At 46.7% G+C, this 18,927-nt stretch overlaps 1 protein-coding gene across 1 annotated transcript; it reads right to left on the reverse strand.

Moving 5' to 3' along the window:
* Positions 1-1,106: 1,106 nt before the first annotated feature.
* Positions 1,107-17,968, reverse strand: ugcg (UDP-glucose ceramide glucosyltransferase). Its single transcript, XM_033647002.2, has 10 exons — positions 17,569-17,968; positions 12,532-12,676; positions 10,424-10,526; positions 10,177-10,278; positions 9,960-10,072; positions 9,343-9,521; positions 9,180-9,266; positions 8,712-8,819; positions 5,332-5,410; positions 1,107-5,062 (listed from the first exon to the last, which is right to left on the reverse strand). Exons 1-10 carry the CDS (start codon positions 17,664-17,666, stop codon positions 4,892-4,894), a joined length of 1,185 nt encoding a protein of 394 aa, XP_033502893.1. The 5' UTR covers positions 17,667-17,968; the 3' UTR covers positions 1,107-4,891.
* Between the last annotated feature and the right edge of the window lie 959 nt (positions 17,969-18,927).

The raw sequence follows: 18,927 nt of genomic DNA on the forward strand, positions 1-18,927 counted from the left end.
GCGGGTCTGAAAAGTCAAAAATTGTTGCTCATTGCTTTTTGGAAATAATGTTGCTAAGGGTTCAAAATTTGTCGCCTGTCTATTTATTTATTTATTTTTTTAATTGCTAAATTTGTCACTTTTTTTCATGACGTTTCCCCAGCTGCCGCCAACGGTAGAGTTCAGGTTGTTGTTGTTTTGTGTTCGTCAGTAACCAAAATGCAACATCTTGCAAACGTCTTGTTGATGTAGAGTAACGACATGTAGTCGTAAGACACAGAGAAGAAAACCCAACGTCTGCAGAGCGTCACGACGTTAACGCCCACACAATGTGAAATTCTAACGTCGTTGGACATTTAAAATATCGTCATTCAGATTTTCAGTCAGTGTTCAACATCTGTCCGACATGAGACGACACGCCAACGCTCCACGCTGAGTTTCAGAACAGTGAAGTGTGAACGTTGACAGAGACTCTGACACTGCAGCCCTCTGCTCCGTTTATGATCATGCAGGGGGGGGGGGCAGGAAGTTGTAGCATGAGTCACTGAATAAATAAATGATCTGACCAATGGCTATCCTTGGTTTCTGGAAGCTCCATCCACCGTCTGTTCTTCCAGCCAATCACACTGTGGGATGTTTTCAACAAACACACACGTTAACTTTCAGCTTTCAAAGGATAAAACTTTATTGTTCCTGTGTTGACACAATCCTCAGCTGTGATTGGTCGGTTCGCAGACTACAGCAGATCATCATAATTAAAAAAAACAACAATAAACAAATAAGAATTCTAACAATCCTATTGGACGACAGCGACAGGTTCGTCCGACACCCAGCTGACGTCATCAACCAAACCCCCTGTGGCTACACTAACAGCTAATGGCTAACAGTAAAGCAACACAGCTTTAACACACACACACACACACACACACACACAGTTCAGTGTTCAGACTCAAGTTCAGAAATGTGGATTTTTTTCACTTTAATATTTATTTATTTGGTCCTGTGTTTATGTTTGTGTTTGTTTTGATGTTTTGTGATTTACGTGAAATGTTGCGACCATTAGAACGTCACAGAATACTGGAGTTTGTTCAGTGCTGAATTGAGATTCCTTTTTTTTTTGGTGGGGGGGGGGGTGGGGGGAGCAGTGAACGATATTAGAAAACAAATTTTCAAAACAACAAAATTCTCTGATCTCATTGGCTGATCTTGTGTTTTTGTGGCAACTCGACATTTAAACTTGTTTGGGGAAAAAAAAATGAAAGACATTTTTTGTAATTAACACTTCGTATCTCTTCCGTTAATGACGTCTCGTGGAGTTCTTTGTAACTAGAATACAAATTCAACTGTTTTTATAATTAGTTTGTTACTATGAGACAAAAATCTCGTACTAATAGCATTTTTGTTAAAGTGAAGTGATGCTGGTTCCGTATTCACAAAGATGTCTTTCTTATAAGTTATTTTTTATGATTACAAGTTACTGATTTTGTATCCGATAACGTTCCAATCATCCTCATAATTATGACAATTCTATATTCTATAATATTTACACTTTGGAATTCTTTAGTAACTATGAGACCAAAATCCAGCGATCCTTTTAACTTTGTCAAAACTGCGAGATACTGATTTTGTATTCACAAAATAACAATGTCGTTATTCTTTAGAATTACAGGTCACTAATTTTCTCACTGAAACAATTCTCACAAGGACGAGTTAAAGTTCTTGTAATTTTGAAATGTTTCATAATTACGATAATAGTTTACTATTTTTTATAGTAAGACAGTTTTTGGTAACAAAGATCGTTCAGTTTTTGAGGTTTTCTCGATAACATTTGAAATTTTTAAAATAATTATTGGATAATAATTTCGGTTTTAGAGATACAGAAGAAAGTCAGAAAAAATATCTCCAGTTTTTAAAAAATTAATTTTATTAAACGCAGTCGACTGTTTTTTGTTTAAAAAAAAAAAAAATCAGCCAATCAGAGATCAGCGTCCGTCCTCATTGGCCGATTGTGTGTTTAAACCTCACAGCTGCTCAAATCAAAGTTTTTTATGTTGATCCTCCGTTAATCAGAAACATGAACAGAGGAGACGAACTGAGAGACATTAATGGTTATTGATCTGATTGATCAGCTGTTTGAAGTGAGACACAGGAAGTAAAGTCCCGTCTTGTTTCTCTGGACATGAAGAGAATGTCAATTCATGTTTTTGTCCTCTGTCCGTCTCTCCTCTGATTTTTAAACTTGTTTCAGCAACAAATGTCCATCACATGTCCCGACAGAGAGGCCAAGTCCCTCCCCTTCCTGCATCCATAACAGGACATTATTCAGAGAAAAATGTGTTCGGTAGTTAACGGTCAAAGACAACTGATTTTCTGACCCTGTTTAAACTGAGCCACGAGTTTGACGTGAGGTGTTTCAGATGATCAAATGAACAAAGTGACAGTTTGTTGTAAAACTGTGAGACGGTGAAACTGTGTCATCAGAAAGACGTCACGAGTCACGACACTGGCGTCACACGGGTCTTTCTGAAGCTACGACGCCTGAGGTCGAGTCTGAGCTCGTTATTTCACTTCCTGGTTAACAAAAACCAAGCAGCGTCCTCCGAGGCTGAAACATGAATCCAAAACCTGCAGTTCCTCTCACGTCCACTAGAGGCCGGCTCCAACAGTGAGTCAGTCCCCACAGAGCTCCACGCTAACATGTAGAAACAAACATGTTTACAGCCTGGTACAAAAACATCATCTCAACATTCATGACGAATTTTACAGAACTCACCTGTTTACTTTTTATTAAGGATCAAAGGTACACATCATTAAGGGGGCGGGGCCTCTTTGACAGCTTGGTTGCGTTCATTAACAAGTTGCTAACAAGGCGACAACATCGGGAAAGTGAGTGCAAGTGCGGCTGTTGTAATATTAGTGTGTTTTCAGTTTATGAAAGTTTAAAGGTAACGTTTCGGTCGTCTAAAAAGTCTCGTTCAGCATTTGGTTGAACTCAATGGTTTTGAGCCTGTTTTTGCTAGCAAGAATTAGCATTAGCATCATTATAATTAACCATAGTTTTGTAAATGCTAACCAAGCTAGCAGCTAGTGTTAGGGTTAACTCACCCTCTCCTCCAAATATGGTCACTAAAATAAAAAAATAAATAAAAAGATGGCGATGACCAAAATGCTGAACTGGAGGATTCAAAGCTGCTGATACGGTTACACCTGGGCCACGGTGGCAGCCATGTTGGTGACACAATGTTGGAACATCGTGCGAGACGAGAGACATAGTTCGTTGAAAAAATAATGGTACGAACACAAACTGTGACTTTCCTGACCTGTTGGATTATCTGCCAAATGCAGAATTCCTGGCTGATTCAGATTTTTTAAAACACTGACCTGCCAACTCCCATTTTCTTCTTAAGAACTACAACTGACCGCACACACGAACATGTTAGATATGTCTCTGTAGAGCCACTGGAGACTTCTTTAAACAGCCACAAAAATCTCACTGAAAATAAATGTTGGTAACTTTTAGAAAACCTCTTTCACAACAGCTGCTGAAACACTGTCACATCAGCTCAGGTTACATTATCTTTTTGTTTTTTTTCCTAGAGACGAGCTTTAAACGTTCGTCTGCCACAGAATTAATCTAATCTATCAGGGTCGACCACCTAACTTTATTTCACTATACCTCCAGCAATGTGGCGCTGATCATTTTAGCATTTTCTATTTCCTTACATGAAACAGTTAGCATTAGCTTTCTGATGTGACATTTTTGAGTTATTTAACTGTAATCTGCTAGTTATCTTGACTAATCGGCTAACTAGCAGACGGGTAGACCACCTATATTTGTGGTTTTATTGAGGTACACATCCTGCGCTAAGAAGCTAATCCTTTTAGCATCTCCCATCCACTTACATGGACCGGTTAGCATTAGCTTTTCTATGCTACACTTGTGAGCGACTTATCAGGTCTAAACAGATTTGGGTGTGTACCCACGCCTGCTGGTTAGCTTCACACCATAGCTTTAAAAGCGATGTGCGACATGGGAATGAATTAGAAGACAGAGTTGCAGCGGCTCTGATGACATCACATCCTGTCCGTGCTGCTCTTTGTGTCGCTCGCCACTGTGCGGCGCCTGCATGTCAATCTGATCTGAGCAGGATCGGCTACATCTGAGACCGATCGGCTGGTCAGGCTGAAGTTTGGTTGATCGGTTGGTGCATCTCTGGTGACTCATAGCACCTTGTTTGTCTCTGTCCTTATTTCTGGAATCAGGGACACAGGAAGGGGACGGACCTCTGACCAATCACAGAGCCTGAACCTGGATCAGGAGCTGTTCAGGACGAACAACACAATCTGCACTGTGTCTTAGTGAAAGCCTCACAGTCCTCGCCAACCTTTGTTGAAACAGACGGACGTCGCGACGACTGACGGGAAGCGTCTGAAACGCAGCCTACACGTTTCCTCTGAAGCGTCAGATGTCGTCAAACTGTTTCATCTTCAGTCACAATTAGTTCATTCAGCAAATTGTCAGGAGCCAATCAGGAGAGAGAATACTGACTCCTGTCTAATGATTGGTCGATCAGAGATCAGCTGTTCAGTGCGATGCATCACTCCCTCCCGTTTCTTTTTCTCCTTTTTTTAAATGTTTTTCTTCCTTCCATCCTGCGCTCTCATTGGCTTGTTCTGGCATCATTTCGGGGTTTTTTAGCACCAAAAGGAACATAAATAGTTAAACAAACACACACAAACACACACACGCATGTGCACGCACGCGCACACGCACACGCACACGCACACACTTCAGTTTTTCTCATTAAAAAAAAAAACAAAAACAAACAGTCTCTTTCACACCTCCTCCTCTTCCTCCTCTCCACCTTCACGAGGAAGAGGAGGAAGAAAGGGCAGGCAGTTGCCGTGGTAACTAGACGTCAAGGATCTCCTCTGCGGTGCCGCCACAGCGCAGCCGGTAGCGTCCGGTCCTCCAGCTGATTGTCGGGTCCCACAGAGCTGACAGGAAGATCTGCACGGCCATCGACTCTCTGATGAACCACGCCACCGCAAAGTCCAGCTTGGAGAAACACAGCGGGCCGCCCTGCGCGATGATGTCATCATCAATAACCAATGACAATAATAACCGTTTCATTTTTTATTTTCTTTTTCTTTACATTTACTTTTTAATTTTAATATTTGTTTTTTTTTGTCATCTTTTTAAACGCCAAAATAGAAGTGTGTAAAAACACTGTATAATATCATATTATTTCTGACCTAATGAAACCCTTTCAAAATAAAAGTGTAAACATCTCCGTCATTGATCTGATCAGTATTTGTGTTTCAAATTAAAAGCATGTTTGATGTGAATACCTGAACTCCAGTCAGCTGGATGTAGTCAGATATGAACCAGGCCAGACAGTGACACATGAAGAACACCATCATGTCCCACCTGCAACACACACACACACACACACACACACACACAGGATGCATCATGATGACATCACAGTGTTTACAACTGATCGATGTTTGTTGGTGGGCGGGGCTTAGCTGGAGGCAAAACAGTTCTCCACAGACATTAGCTAGCGCTAGCTAACAACTCGTGTTGTCTTGTTTTAGACAATGGAGGAAGATGATGTGAGTGGTGCGTTCAGGAACACTCATTCTGAGTGTGGGAGCGCACTCTGACACAAACTAAAAACTCTAAATTCGCTCCCTCCGTTCATGCCACCCGATGCTGGTCACTGGGTCTATGGTGGTTAGTAGCTGTGTCTCAGTGTCAATAACAGAGCATGTGAACGGAGCAGGTGAAAATTTCCGCTCCTCGCTCGCAGACCTGTCACTTTGTGCCGCTCGTCTGCTCCGCTTCGTTCTGCGCATTCTTCGCTCCGCTCCATCATAAATTTTATCCCGCTCCATTCGCTCAAAAAAACTGCGTCATTCTACCCTAACCTGTAATCTTTTATTCACAAATAAAACGGCGTCTGCCCCTTTTTCCAACATCCCATTGTTCCGACCATATTAAACCCATTGTTCCGAAGTCCCGTTGTTCCGAAATCATCATGATGCCCTGTGGTTAAGGTCTGGTTAGGTTTAGGCACAAAAACCACTTGGTTAGGGTCAGGAAAAGATCATGGTGTGGGTTAAAATGAAAAAGAAAGTGACAAACACATAAGCCGTGAGCCTGCTCCGCCTCAAGCCGGTCGCGGCACACCATACGCCCGCCGGTACACAAATACAGTATAGCCTAGTATAATCACATATCAGAACAACGGGACGTCGGACTAATGAGAGGTCGGAACAATGAGAGGTCGGAACAATGAGAGGTCGGAACAATGCTACGACACCAATAAAACATGAGCTTGGTAGATTCTCCGGGGAAGCCCTCTCCCCGCAGTTAGGGACCGTTTTCCACAGTATCACTGGCAAGGTGGAAATAAGTCAAAGTGTAGAGGAGATGGGCCAGGTTAAGCGGCCGACCTCCGGAGAAGCTCTTTCGCCTCTCCCCGCAGTTAGGGACCGTTCTCCAAGGTACTCTTCTGCTTCTCTTCTCTGCTTCTTTTCTGAAGTACACAGTAAACTCCATAGTTTTCAAAGAAAACAGTGTGGGTGTGCGCAGGTGCAAAGATGCATTCTGGATGGGGCATGGGCGACTGGAGTGAAATTGGAGCGAGAGATAAGGCTCCGCTCCACCTTTTAAAAGAAAATAGCCTCTCCTCGCTCAACACAAAATCCTCCCGCTCCGCTCACATGCTCTGGTCAATAATCACAAACTGTCCAATAACCAGTTACAGGTGACGATGACTTCTCGTACAGACACTGAGACTAACGATGGGGCCGTGATGATGTTACACTAAACAGCCGTCATGTGACACCTGCCCCGGGGTCAAGCTCGCCACGTTTTGAGCTGAAGCCCTGATGTCTTTTTGTCTTCAGAAATGTTTTGACAGATTTCTGTGAGATGGTTCATCACAGACACATGGGATTGGAAGTTGTGACCAGATGCTGCTCAACACAGCCCGATGGTGGCGCTGCAATTAACGCCACAAAATATTAAACTTTGAAAGGCCACGCCCCTCACACCGTATGTCGGACTGACAATTCGACACACGAGTCCATCTGAATGTGCTCTATGAATGAGCCTCAGAACCACTGCGGTCCGCCCACTAGATTTTCCACCATTTTGAATTTTTATGAAAAACACATTTGACAGCTCCTCCTAAACTGTGCGTCTGAGTCGTACCACAGTTTCTGTGAATCATCATCATCATCATCATCAGACATTATCAGAAGCTTGCTGATATCTCGCTGTGTTTTCAGATACTGACCAATGAACTTTAGAGGGGGCGTGGCTTAGCACATCAACAGATCTACCTCCATAACCGTCAGGCCAATCATCATTACAAACTTACAGGAAACGTGTGAAGAGGTACCACCGACACACCTGAACACTTGCCTCAAATCGACCACTAGGGGGCGCCTCTCATGCATAAAAATGGGCGTGGCACAACACAAATCTGATTATAAATCAGAAACTGTCCAATCATTACAAACTCACAGGATGTGTTCAGTAATAAAGATGAACCACTGTGTTCAGTTATTTTGAAAACAGTCAACAGGGGGCGCCACCACTTCCAAACTAATGTGTCCATAAATGGATGAGGGTTTGTTCTAACGTCACCAGGACATTAAAGCATGTCCCCAAAATGTTTCTGACCAACAGGAAGTGACAGTGTTTCCACACAGGGCGTGGCCAAGTTGAGATTGGGACGTAAATAAATGAGCATCTGTCCAATCGTCATGAAGGCTGTTGTTTGTCTTTGAGACAGACGTCCTGAGCTGTCGAAGGTCCTGATCCTTCACAGCGTTCAAGTGTTTAAGGGTCGTCCTGCCTGTAACCCTGGAGTCACCGCTCATGGCGTTATTTTATCTTATTGGACATTTCAGTCTGATGGAAACACTTTAAATTCTCTTTACTGTAAAATCCAACAACAAACCAATCCCTGTTTCTACTAATATAAGACAGGGGGCGCTGTTACACATCTCGTGAAACAGAACAGCACCGCCGTGTCCAAAAACAGACCGGCTGGCAACAGGAAAAAGATGTAGCAGCTTCTAAACTGCAGGAAAATGCTGACGGAAAAGTTTACGGCTGCACAAGTGGTGGAGATGCTGATGGACTCAGACTCTGACACTTCCTGTTTTGATCAACATTCTGAATCTGATTGGACGAAGAAACGAACGAGATGGTGGGACGAAACAGGATCTCCATGACGACCACGGAGGAGACAGACACAACAGAACACTGAGCGATGACTGAACGTGACAACATGTTCCACTGCTGCGACTCAAAGAGATTATTATTAATGATACAATTCAGACTGACGCAAGGAAATGAAAAAAAACAAAAATGTAAAATTTAAATTGATTTTATATTGAAAATGACTCTTTGATAAAAAATACATTTTTCTCAGCTTTTTGTCCGAAATGTTGTTGGTTTTTTGTTTTTTTATGAGAAGTCACAAATTCAAATAAAATATATATATCATAATATGATAAAAATAAATGTAATAAGACAGAATAATAAAACAAACAGTCTGTTCTTTAGTCTGATGTTTATTCTGTTTGTATAACAATGATCCTGTAAAGACCAGTGAAGATGATCAAACTGTTGGAAACTTGAACACAACACCCTGGTGAGGAAAGAGTTAATATCTGCACACAACAGAAACAACAGATTGGCTGCGTACCTGAACACATAATGAGCAGCCCAGCCAATGATGAGGCTGGCCAGGAAGCACTCGGAGACGGGCTCCAGCACGGTGCCAGGAAGCATGTTGATCCTCAGCTTCGTCCACCTGAACACACAAAACACAACTTTAATATTTACACCAATAAACTGCACAACATCAACATCACCATGACGACAGGCTGAGCCACACATGAAACATGTCATTGTGTCAGAGGACACCACAGATGAAACAATACAATAGACAAGACAAGACAATATGATCAGATACATAAATACAGTCGACTAAATTCATCATAAAAGACAACACAATAAAATGTAAATAAAAGACTAATTAAATTAAAACAAAGTGACAGCAGAGTCTGCAGGTCTCAGCTGAGCCGATTAAATACAGATTGTTTTATTATAAATACAATGTTTAAATATAAACAATATAAACAGCCAAACAGATGAAGAGCTGTGAGGTCACCTGATCATGCGGGACTGGAACTGACCAATGGAGTATGACCCCGAGTTCTGCAGCGCCACCTGTGTCGCCATGGAGAACTTCCATCCTCTGAGGAAACAGACAGAAATTAATCACCAGCTTCACTTCCACATCACTGGACTGGTGCTAACGCTAACGTGCTAACCTGTCAGCGATGGCTTTAGCCATGAAGTAATCCTCTGCAATGTACTGAGCAAAGGCGACCAATCCGCCGGCTTGATCCAACACGTCCTTCCTCATCAGACACGACATCCCCGTCACACACTTTATCCCCGTCACGTTAGCTGAGATGTAGGAGCGAGGGTGGGATGTCCCAAAATACACCTGGCAACAAGTTAGCATTAGCATCTGTTAGCAAAAGAATCCTTGTCATGTTAGCAACATGCAGGGGTGAGGTTAGCATTAGCTGATGGAATGACAAATATGGGATACATAATTATGCTTTAGTTAGTATGATAGTTGGAAATTATCATGTATTACCATCCAACTGCTAGTTAGCTAGCTTAAAAAAGAACAGCATGTGAGGTGTACTTGTAAAGGAAAATACATGTATTAGCACCATTAGCACTGACAGCTACTAAAAAAAAAGCTGGTTAGAAAATATATCTGTCACGTTAGCGTTAGAGGCTATTGCTAAACAGCATTTAAACAGATACTGTAACACAACATTAGCACTGTTAGCCTGTCGCTAAAAGTTGTTTTTCACATGCACACCTGGAAACCAGTCAGCAGACTTCGCATGATGTTAGCTTGTTAGCTTACCTGCTCCAGTGTGGCGGCGAAGCCTTGGCGATCGGCAACATATGGCAACCCATGGACCAATCCCACCTTCTCTGTCATCTGATTGGTCAGATCTGTCAGAGTGTCGGGTTTCACTGCCCCCCCCCCCACACACACACACACACACACACACACATATACAGAGTTAGTATCGGCGTCTAAAGTTTGTATGTTAGCAACGAACCAACATATAACTGACCTCTGATACCGCTGTCACAGATCCAGACCAGACCATATTTGGCTCCTTCATAGCCCGGCATCAGGTTGTTGATCTTGGGGTTGATTCCAACTTTCTTCCCCCCTGAAAACCAGAGAACAGGTGCTAAGACTAAATCATGGCCTATATGTCAGATGGAGTTAGTTACTAAGGCAGATCATAACCTCAGAATAAGTTTTCCCATAAACCCAACATGGAAAACACTGAACCAACACAAGTCTCTGCTCACCAATGAATAATCGTGCGTCTACGTTTGGATATTTTCCCAACAACTTTTTACACACATCCACAGCTGGATCATCTTGATCCTGAACGCACAGCAGGATCTCATACTGCAAAACAAACATGTTAAAATTACTGTACAAATCCCTGCTCAGAAAACTAGAAAGAGAGGCAGGAGACAGGGGGCAGTGGGACGGTAGACGGGGGGTAGTGGGACGGTAGACAGGGGGCAGTGGGACGGTAGACAGGGGGTAGTGGGACGGTAGACAGGGGGTAGTGGGACGGTAGACGGGGGGTAGTGGGACGGTAGACAGGGGGCAGTGGGACGGTAGACAGGGGGTAGTGGGATGGTAGACGGGGGGCAGTGGGATGGTAGACGGGGGGCAGTGGGACGGTAGACGGGGGGTAGTGGGACGGTAGACAGGGGGCAGTGGGACGGTAGACAGGGGGCAGTGGGACGGTAGACAGGGGGTAGTGGGACGGTAGACAGGGGGTAGTGGGATGGTAGACAGGGGGCAGTGGGACGGTAGACAGGGGGCAGTGGGACGGTAGACGGGGGGCAGTGGGACGGTAGACGGGGGGCAGTGGGACGGTAGACAGGGGGCAGTGGGACGGTAGACAGGGGGCAGTGGGACGGTAGACAGGGGGTAGTGGGACGGTAGACAGGGGGCAGTGGGACGGTAGACGGGGGGCAGTGGGACGGTAGACGGGGGGTAGTGGGACGGTAGACAGGGGGCAGTGGGACGGTAGACAGGGGGTAGTGGGACGGTAGACAGGGGGCAGTGGGATGGTAGACAGGGGGCAGTGGGACGGTAGACGGGGGGCAGTGGGACGGTAGACAGGGGGCAGTGGGACGGTAGACGGGGGGCAGTGGGACGGTAGACGGGGGGCAGTGGGACGGTAGACGGGGGGCAGTGGGACGGTAGACAGGGGGCAGTGGGACGGTAGACAGGGGGCAGTGGGACGGTAGACAGGGGGCAGTGGGACGGTAGACAGGGGGCAGTGGGACGGTAGACGGGGGGCAGTGGGACGGTAGACAGGGGGCAGTGGGACGGTAGACAGGGGGCAGTGGGACGGTAGACAGGGGGTAGTGGGACGGTAGACAGGGGGCAGTGGGACGGTAGACAGGGGGCAGTGGGACGGTAGACAGGGGGTAGTGGGACGGTAGACGGGGGGTAGTGGGACGGTAGACGGGGGGTAGTGGGACGGTAGACAGGGGGCAGTGGGATGGTAGACAGGGGGTAGTGGGACGGTAGACAGGGGGCAGTGGGATGGTAGACAGGGCAGTGGGACGGTAGACAGGGGGCAGTGGGACGGTAGACAGGGGGCAGTGGGACGGTAGACAGGGGTAGTGGGATGGTAGACAGGGGGCAGTGGGACGGTAGACAGGGGGCAGTGGGACGGTAGACAGGGGGCAGTGGGATGGTAGACAGGGGTAGTGGGATGGTAGACAGGGGGCAGTGGGACGGTAGACAGGGGGTAGTGGGACGGTAGACAGGGGGCAGTGGGATGGTAGACAGGGCAGTGGGACGGTAGACAGGGCAGTGGGACGGTAGACAGGGGTAGTGGGATGGTAGACAGGGGGCAGTGGGACGGTAGACAGGGGGTAGTGGGACGGTAGACAGGGCAGTGGGACGGTAGACAGGGCAGTGGGACGGTAGACAGGGGGCAGTGGGACGGTAGACAGGGGGCAGTGGGACGGTAGACAGGGGGCAGTGGGATGGTAGACAGGGCAGTGGGACGGTAGACAGGGCAGTGGGACGGTAGACAGGGGGCAGTGGGACGGTAGACAGGGGTAGTGGGATGGTAGACAGGGGGCAGTGGGACGGTAGACAGGGGGTAGTGGGACGGTAGACAGGGCAGTGGGACGGTAGACAGGGCAGTGGGATGGTAGACAGGGCAGTGGGACGGTAGACAGGGCAGTGGGACGGTAGACAGGGGGCAGTGGGATGGTAGACAGGGCAGTGGGACGGTAGACAGGGGGTAGTGGGATGGTAGACAGGGGGCAGTGGGACGGTAGACAGGGGGTAGTGGGACGGTAGACAGGGCAGTGGGACGGTAGACAGGGCAGTGGGACGGTAGACAGGGCAGTGGGATGGGGGGGGTCAGCGTCACCTTAGGATAATCCAGTGTAAAAAATGTCTCCAGGTTGGAGATCAGGTTTGGGTCGACGCCCTTCAGAGGCTTCAGCAGAGAAACTCCTGCCAGCTGCACAAACGGCTGTTTGACCTCCGACCTTTTCTTGTGGAGGTGGAGACGCCTGAAAAAGACAGAGAGGTCAGAGGTCAGATTAGCACTTTTCCACAGGTGTTGTTTTGGCTTGACTCGTATCAGCCCGGCGCTGCAAAGATCTGTTTTTGTTTTTGTTTTAGAACGGTGCAGGGGAAAGTGTCAGTGATGTGAACTGGCCGGTTTGAGCTGAACTCAAGCCGGCTGATGATGTCACCTGACACTCAGCTGGTCAAATGGCCGGCGGCTGGTTTTAAAGCAGGTCACCTGTTTCAACAGCCAATCAGCTTGTAGTGAAGTCAGCTGGTCAAGTCAAAATGACTGCTGATGACGTGTTGGCTTGCTGCAGCAGGTGCTCCGTCCCCACAGAGCCCTCTGTTTCCATCCTCACGGTGTGCCGGTGTCAGACGGTGGGTCGCTGCTGCTGCTGCTGCTGGCTGTATGTGCTTATGCCCCGCCCACACACACATTCTCATTGACTGATGAATTGGCGCTGGTTATTTATATTATTGTGGCGTATTGATTATGAATACAGTCCATCTGATGCTGGTTTTGTTTCATCACTGTAGCCAGTATCTCACTATCACTATCCTCATTCAGATTTTAAGAAGCTACAAATTATATTCAGCCACAAAATAAGTCTGAAAAGCTGCAAATCAGAACGAAGCACAGAGAGTTGTTGACTAGAGATGATACGCCGTCTCATGGTGGTCACTTCCTGTCGACGTTACAGATCAGAAGCACAGAGAGTTGTTGACTAGAGATGATACGCCGTCTCACTTCCTGTGAACCAGCAGGTTTTTACAACGTTACAGAACTGAGTGTTGACAGTAGATGTTTGTTTCAACTCCTCTTGTGGTGAGTCTGGTCTGAACTGAGCTCCAGAGGCAGACTGAAGACACTGAGGTATTTTAACATCCAAGACAGAAGACAAACTTCATGTCACCTTGTCCCAAAAACATCTGACACCACAACAGATGCATGACAGACCCTGCCTCACCTCAGCCATGCCAACAGAGATGTGAAAGGGAGTGATCTCTATTTTGAAATCTGCATGGTGTAATAAAAAGCGAGACATTTGGATACCACTGCTGTGTTTCCTACGACAGACTCCAGCCAGGCTGAGGTCAGGGATACATCCAGGTCCCTCTCCTGCTGATGTTTGATGGAAGCGAGGAGCATTGACTCAACACTGCCCAAACTACTCTCCTTATCTGACTCTGTGGAAATATTCTTTGAGATGAGTGACCTTCGGATTGATCCTAACTGTAGGGCTGGACAAAATAACGACTATGTGCAATATATTTTCAGGCAAGATATTAATTTAGACACTGTTTATATCGATATGGTGTCAAGTTGTGTTACATAAAGCGCACCAGTGTTTGTCTCTCCTTATGGCTCCACCCCCTTCACTCATTCACTCACACTCAGAGAGACACAGAGCTGCTCCTTTGTTTAATCTACGCTACATCAGATTGTGAGATGAGCGCAGCTGCACATGTGCAGTACAGCACTGCGCTGCTCGTTTGTGTGTGACGTGGATCATAGCGCGTCGCTGTTCTGCTTGGTAGTAGCAGTCTAACGTGCGACACTGAGACGGCGCCTGGATGCAGGCGACAGATGGGTTTAAAAGACGCAGTGACAACACAGATGTTTCATTTACAAGACGAATATAATGAGGACAAAGTGTCTCTGTCTCCGTCCCTCCCTCGGCCTCTCTGGTGATGCAGAAATAAGATCTAAATATTTAAATCATTCTCCAGCACTCAATTCATTTGAAAGGCCAACAGATGGAAAACAAGTTTTTCTTTGCATCTTATTTTGATCACAGTTTGTTTTTATAGTGCTCCTGACGTCTCAGATGTGTCTTTGACCTGCAGCTGAACATGTTGCCCATGTCACAGAAAACACCCATATATACACATGGGCCACATATATGGTGTATCACCGTTCAGTCTGTAAAAACTGATATGAATCTCTGTCCGTATGGCCCAGCCCTAGCTGTAGGTTTGACAAAAACTCAGCATCTGTTTTCACCTCGTTAAAGGACACCACATCTCTGTCCATCACAGTCTGACCCAAATCAGTCAGACCTCAGCACTGCCACCTGTTGTCTGTCGGTGGTCGCTCCACACACGGTATGACGGCAGAGGCGCCCCGTCAAAGCCTAAATGTTTCTGTACAAGTTTAACTACCTCACAGGAAAATCATACTGAAGGATTTTACCAATAAACATCTGTTAATGCTCATCCACCACCTCCTCTTGGTCTCAGCAGTCTTTCTCACTGAGTCTGGTTTCTGTCAGTATCTTCATGTCTTTAAACCAATGAGAGGGGAGTTCAGGTGGTATGTCTGAAGTCAGAAATAATCTCAGTAAAACATTCATTTCAATCACCTCTGCTCTGCCCCATGAAGACATGGGAAGAACTGTCCATCTCTTAATGTCCTCTCTCAAAGACTTTAGGAGGTGTGGTCCATTTAAATCTAAAGAATCTTCTGCACAGGAGTTTGGATGTTTATCCTAAAATATTTCATGCCCTGTGTTCTCCACTGAAAAGGGGCGGTGCCAACATGTGAAGGACAGGTGAGGTGGTTTGGAGGAGTGACTTCACTTTTATTTAAACTCCCAAATGCATCAATCAGCTTCTTCACATGAGGGACTGACTGAGATAACGTTAATAAAACATCTCCTGTGTACAGATCAGCTTTAAAATCACTCCCCCAATTTTCTTCTGTGCCCGAGTGGCGCAAGCCAGATGTTTGAGGGCGGGGTTACAGAGGGATGGAGAAGTGGGACAGCCCAGTGGAGCAGGTGGAAAGGTTCAGAGAGGACACCACTAGTGATGGTTTGTTACACGGTGCCACAACAACATTAATAACAGGAGGTCTGATCCAAATTCAGATAAAACAAGTAACACCACTGTGTTCTGTCAGAAGCTTCCTCAGCACAACACAGATTTGCATCTCTACACAACAACTCTACCTGCTTCAAGGTGTGTCTCTGACAGCGCAGGGTATTCAAACCTGCAGCTCAGTGTGATGATGTGATGTCACCACAGCTCAGAGGCAGTCAGTCAATGTATTGATGATGGATTTATTGTTTCGGGTGCGTTCTCAGGAGTGCGAATGTACCGCTGAGCCGAGTCTCTGACGTCGGACACAACGAGACACTTTGGATTTTTCTGTGTTTTGACATTTTGATCCAAACTAATAATTATAAAAATAATCAATAATATGTGTGAACAGTTTCTGCACCGCCGCTCCAGGTGCAATGTTCTGCAGCACAGGATACAGAGTCGTGGTCGCTATCGGCTACGATGCATGTCACATGGTGTACAGACTCCGCCTACTCTCCGCACCACAGCGGTACGTCGGCGTGGTAATGATGCAGACCCAGTCACATGATGGGAGCGTGGTCTTTCACTTCTGACTCTGTCTTACGCTGAAACCTGGGACCTGGGTTTGAACCACCGACCACAGATCCATCAGAGAGTTTAATGAGTGGCAGCTGACGTCCAGTGACGGTCTGATGAATACAAGAGCCTGCGACGACCAAACTGACCAATCAGGTGAGAGCGACACCTTCTCTAACAGCTGTATGAAGGTCTGTTTCTGTGTCTGTGGAAGGATGTGGATAAAGTCTGCGTCCCTGATGTACTGGAGAGATCTGGAAGGTCTTAAAGTCCCTCTAGGAATCCTGGGATTTTTTAAGTCCCACAGAGAATTACACAAGAGGTGATTAAGGTCCTGGAGAAGCCTGGAATAGTTATGGATTTCTGGATAATTAATAAAATATAGTGCAGCCTATGGAACAGACAGCAGAAGACTAAATGCTGATGACTGTGACCCGAGAATTCAATGACTTTTCAAGGAATTTCCAGGTCATATCAGCTGGTAGTCAGAGGCCCAAAACATTAACTGAAATGATCAGATCATATCCTGTGTGTTGAAATCTGGCAAGAAAAAAATGTTTCCAAATCATTCAGAATATTTCCACGTTCCAAACTAATGTGGAAAGACTTACTGGAAAAACCAGTGTTGCCCCATAACTTTTAGACTGCCATAACTCCACTGCACCAAACTCCTGTACAAAATGTGTCACTTTAAGATGCTATCAATAAAGTCACTTACTGCAGTAAAATAACTTCACCCACGGCTTTATTTGAAGAACTAATATTTAACATTAACAATAATTGTCTACTGATGCCAATAAAAGCTCAGTTTTTCATTTGCTCTGTTTTCACTGGTTTAAAGCTGAGCCTGGAGAACTGAGCCTGAAAACCATCCCATAGATTTCCAAAACCTTGAAATCTATGGGATGGAGTGCTGCTGCGTCAATTTGACTAATGCCGAATTAAAGAGCGACTCCTAACACTTCAAATAAACTTATTTCTCAGTTTTAAACCACGCGAGAGTAACAGCCGCCAACCAAACATTGTTAAATCACCAGGGTTTATCATGTAATTTGGCGCAAACAGATGAAACAGGAAATTCATGCGGATAACGTTACCGAACCGAGACGGAACCGAGTTGGCCTCGCGATGAAGATCCGCACTAATATTTTAACACACTTTAGCTTCGTTCAGCGATCTGTCCCGGCTGGCTCAGTTTAAAATGTATCAGTCATTTTTACGGCAGCAGCTTCAGGGATTCCTCCTGACTGAGCGGAATCACCTGGCACAGCTAACCGGCTAGCGGTTAACCAGGAAAACGCCCAACAGAAACCGTTCCGACACGGAGGTTTTACCCGCTGCCACGCGTTCAGAGCCCCGCAGAGAAACTAAAAACGTGTTGTTTAATGTGTAATCTCACAAGTGACAAATATGTTAGAATAAAACAGAAACTCAGGCAGAAGACTGGAGCGTCGCTCGGCTATCTGGGAGCTAGCTGAGGTTAGCCTAGCCTAGCCTAGCGGTGACTTACACATAGATGATGGACATGAGGTGCATCAGCCACAGCACGAAGAACAGCAGGAAGCCGAACACGGCCAGTCCCTGCATGGCGAGCTCCAACACGGCCATGGCGCTCAGCGGGGGCTGCCGGTGCTGCGGGCCGGCTGGGGGCGCACAGGCTCGGAGAAGGACCGACCAGCTGACCGGCCTCGGAGTGTCTGAGGGTCCGATCCTGGGTGCGACGAGCTCGGCTTGTTTAAGGCCAACGATCCGGCCTCCAGGTGACAGCGGGGGGCTTCGGGGGACCAGTCCGGGTCAGGAGCTCCGGTAACGGGGCCACGGGGACCGGCCTCGGCCTGGTGGTGCGGGTGTCCGGTCACGGTGCGAGCTTCGGGGGTTTGACAGTCACCAGACCGGCCGACGGTCAGCTGACCAACCGGGGGAGGGGGAGGCCCGGGACGCTGGGTAGCAACAGCGGGCACGCCACTTCCGCTCAACTTCACAATAAAAGCTTTATTTAAACTCACTGAGTGAATGTTAGAATAAAACAATTAATGTTAATTTATAATTGAATTTATTTGCTGATGGTCATGACGTCATAACCGGCGACAGTCTGAGCTCGTGTGTGGACCTGATGATGTGTTCACGGTCATCTCACAAAACACAGTGTTCACAGACACACAGACACACAAGCAGACAGACAGACAGACACAGACAGACAGACACAGGCAGACAGACACAGACAGACACAGACAGGCAGACAGACACGCAGACAGACAGACACAGACAGACAGACAGACACACACACAGACAGACACACAGACAGGCAGACAGACAGACACAGACAGACACAGACAGACAGGCAGACGGACAGGCAGGCAGACACACAGACAGACACAGACAGACAGGCAGACAGACAGACAGGCAGACACAGACAGACAGACAGACACACAGACAGACAGGCAGACAGACACAGACAGGCAGACAGACAGGCAGACACAGACAGACAGGCAGACAGACAGACACACAGACACACAGACAGACACAGACAGGCAGACAGACACGCAGACAGACAGACACAGACAGACAGACAGACAGACACACAGACAGACAGGCAGACAGACAGACACAGACAGACAGACAGACAGGCAGACAGACAGACACACAGACAGGCAGACAGACAGACAGACAGACAGGCAGACACAGACAGACAGACAGACAGGCAGACAGACAGACACACAGACAGACAGGCAGACAGACAGACACAGACAGACACAGACAGGCAGACAGACAGACACACAGACAGGCAGACAGACAGACAGACAGACAGGCAGACAGACAGACACACAGACAGGCAGACAGACAGACAGACACACAGACAGGCAGACAG

The sequence above is a fragment of the Epinephelus lanceolatus genome, chromosome 19, assembly GCF_041903045.1.
Source record: "Epinephelus lanceolatus isolate andai-2023 chromosome 19, ASM4190304v1, whole genome shotgun sequence".
In the NCBI taxonomy this organism is placed as follows: domain Eukaryota; kingdom Metazoa; phylum Chordata; class Actinopteri; order Perciformes; family Serranidae; genus Epinephelus; species Epinephelus lanceolatus.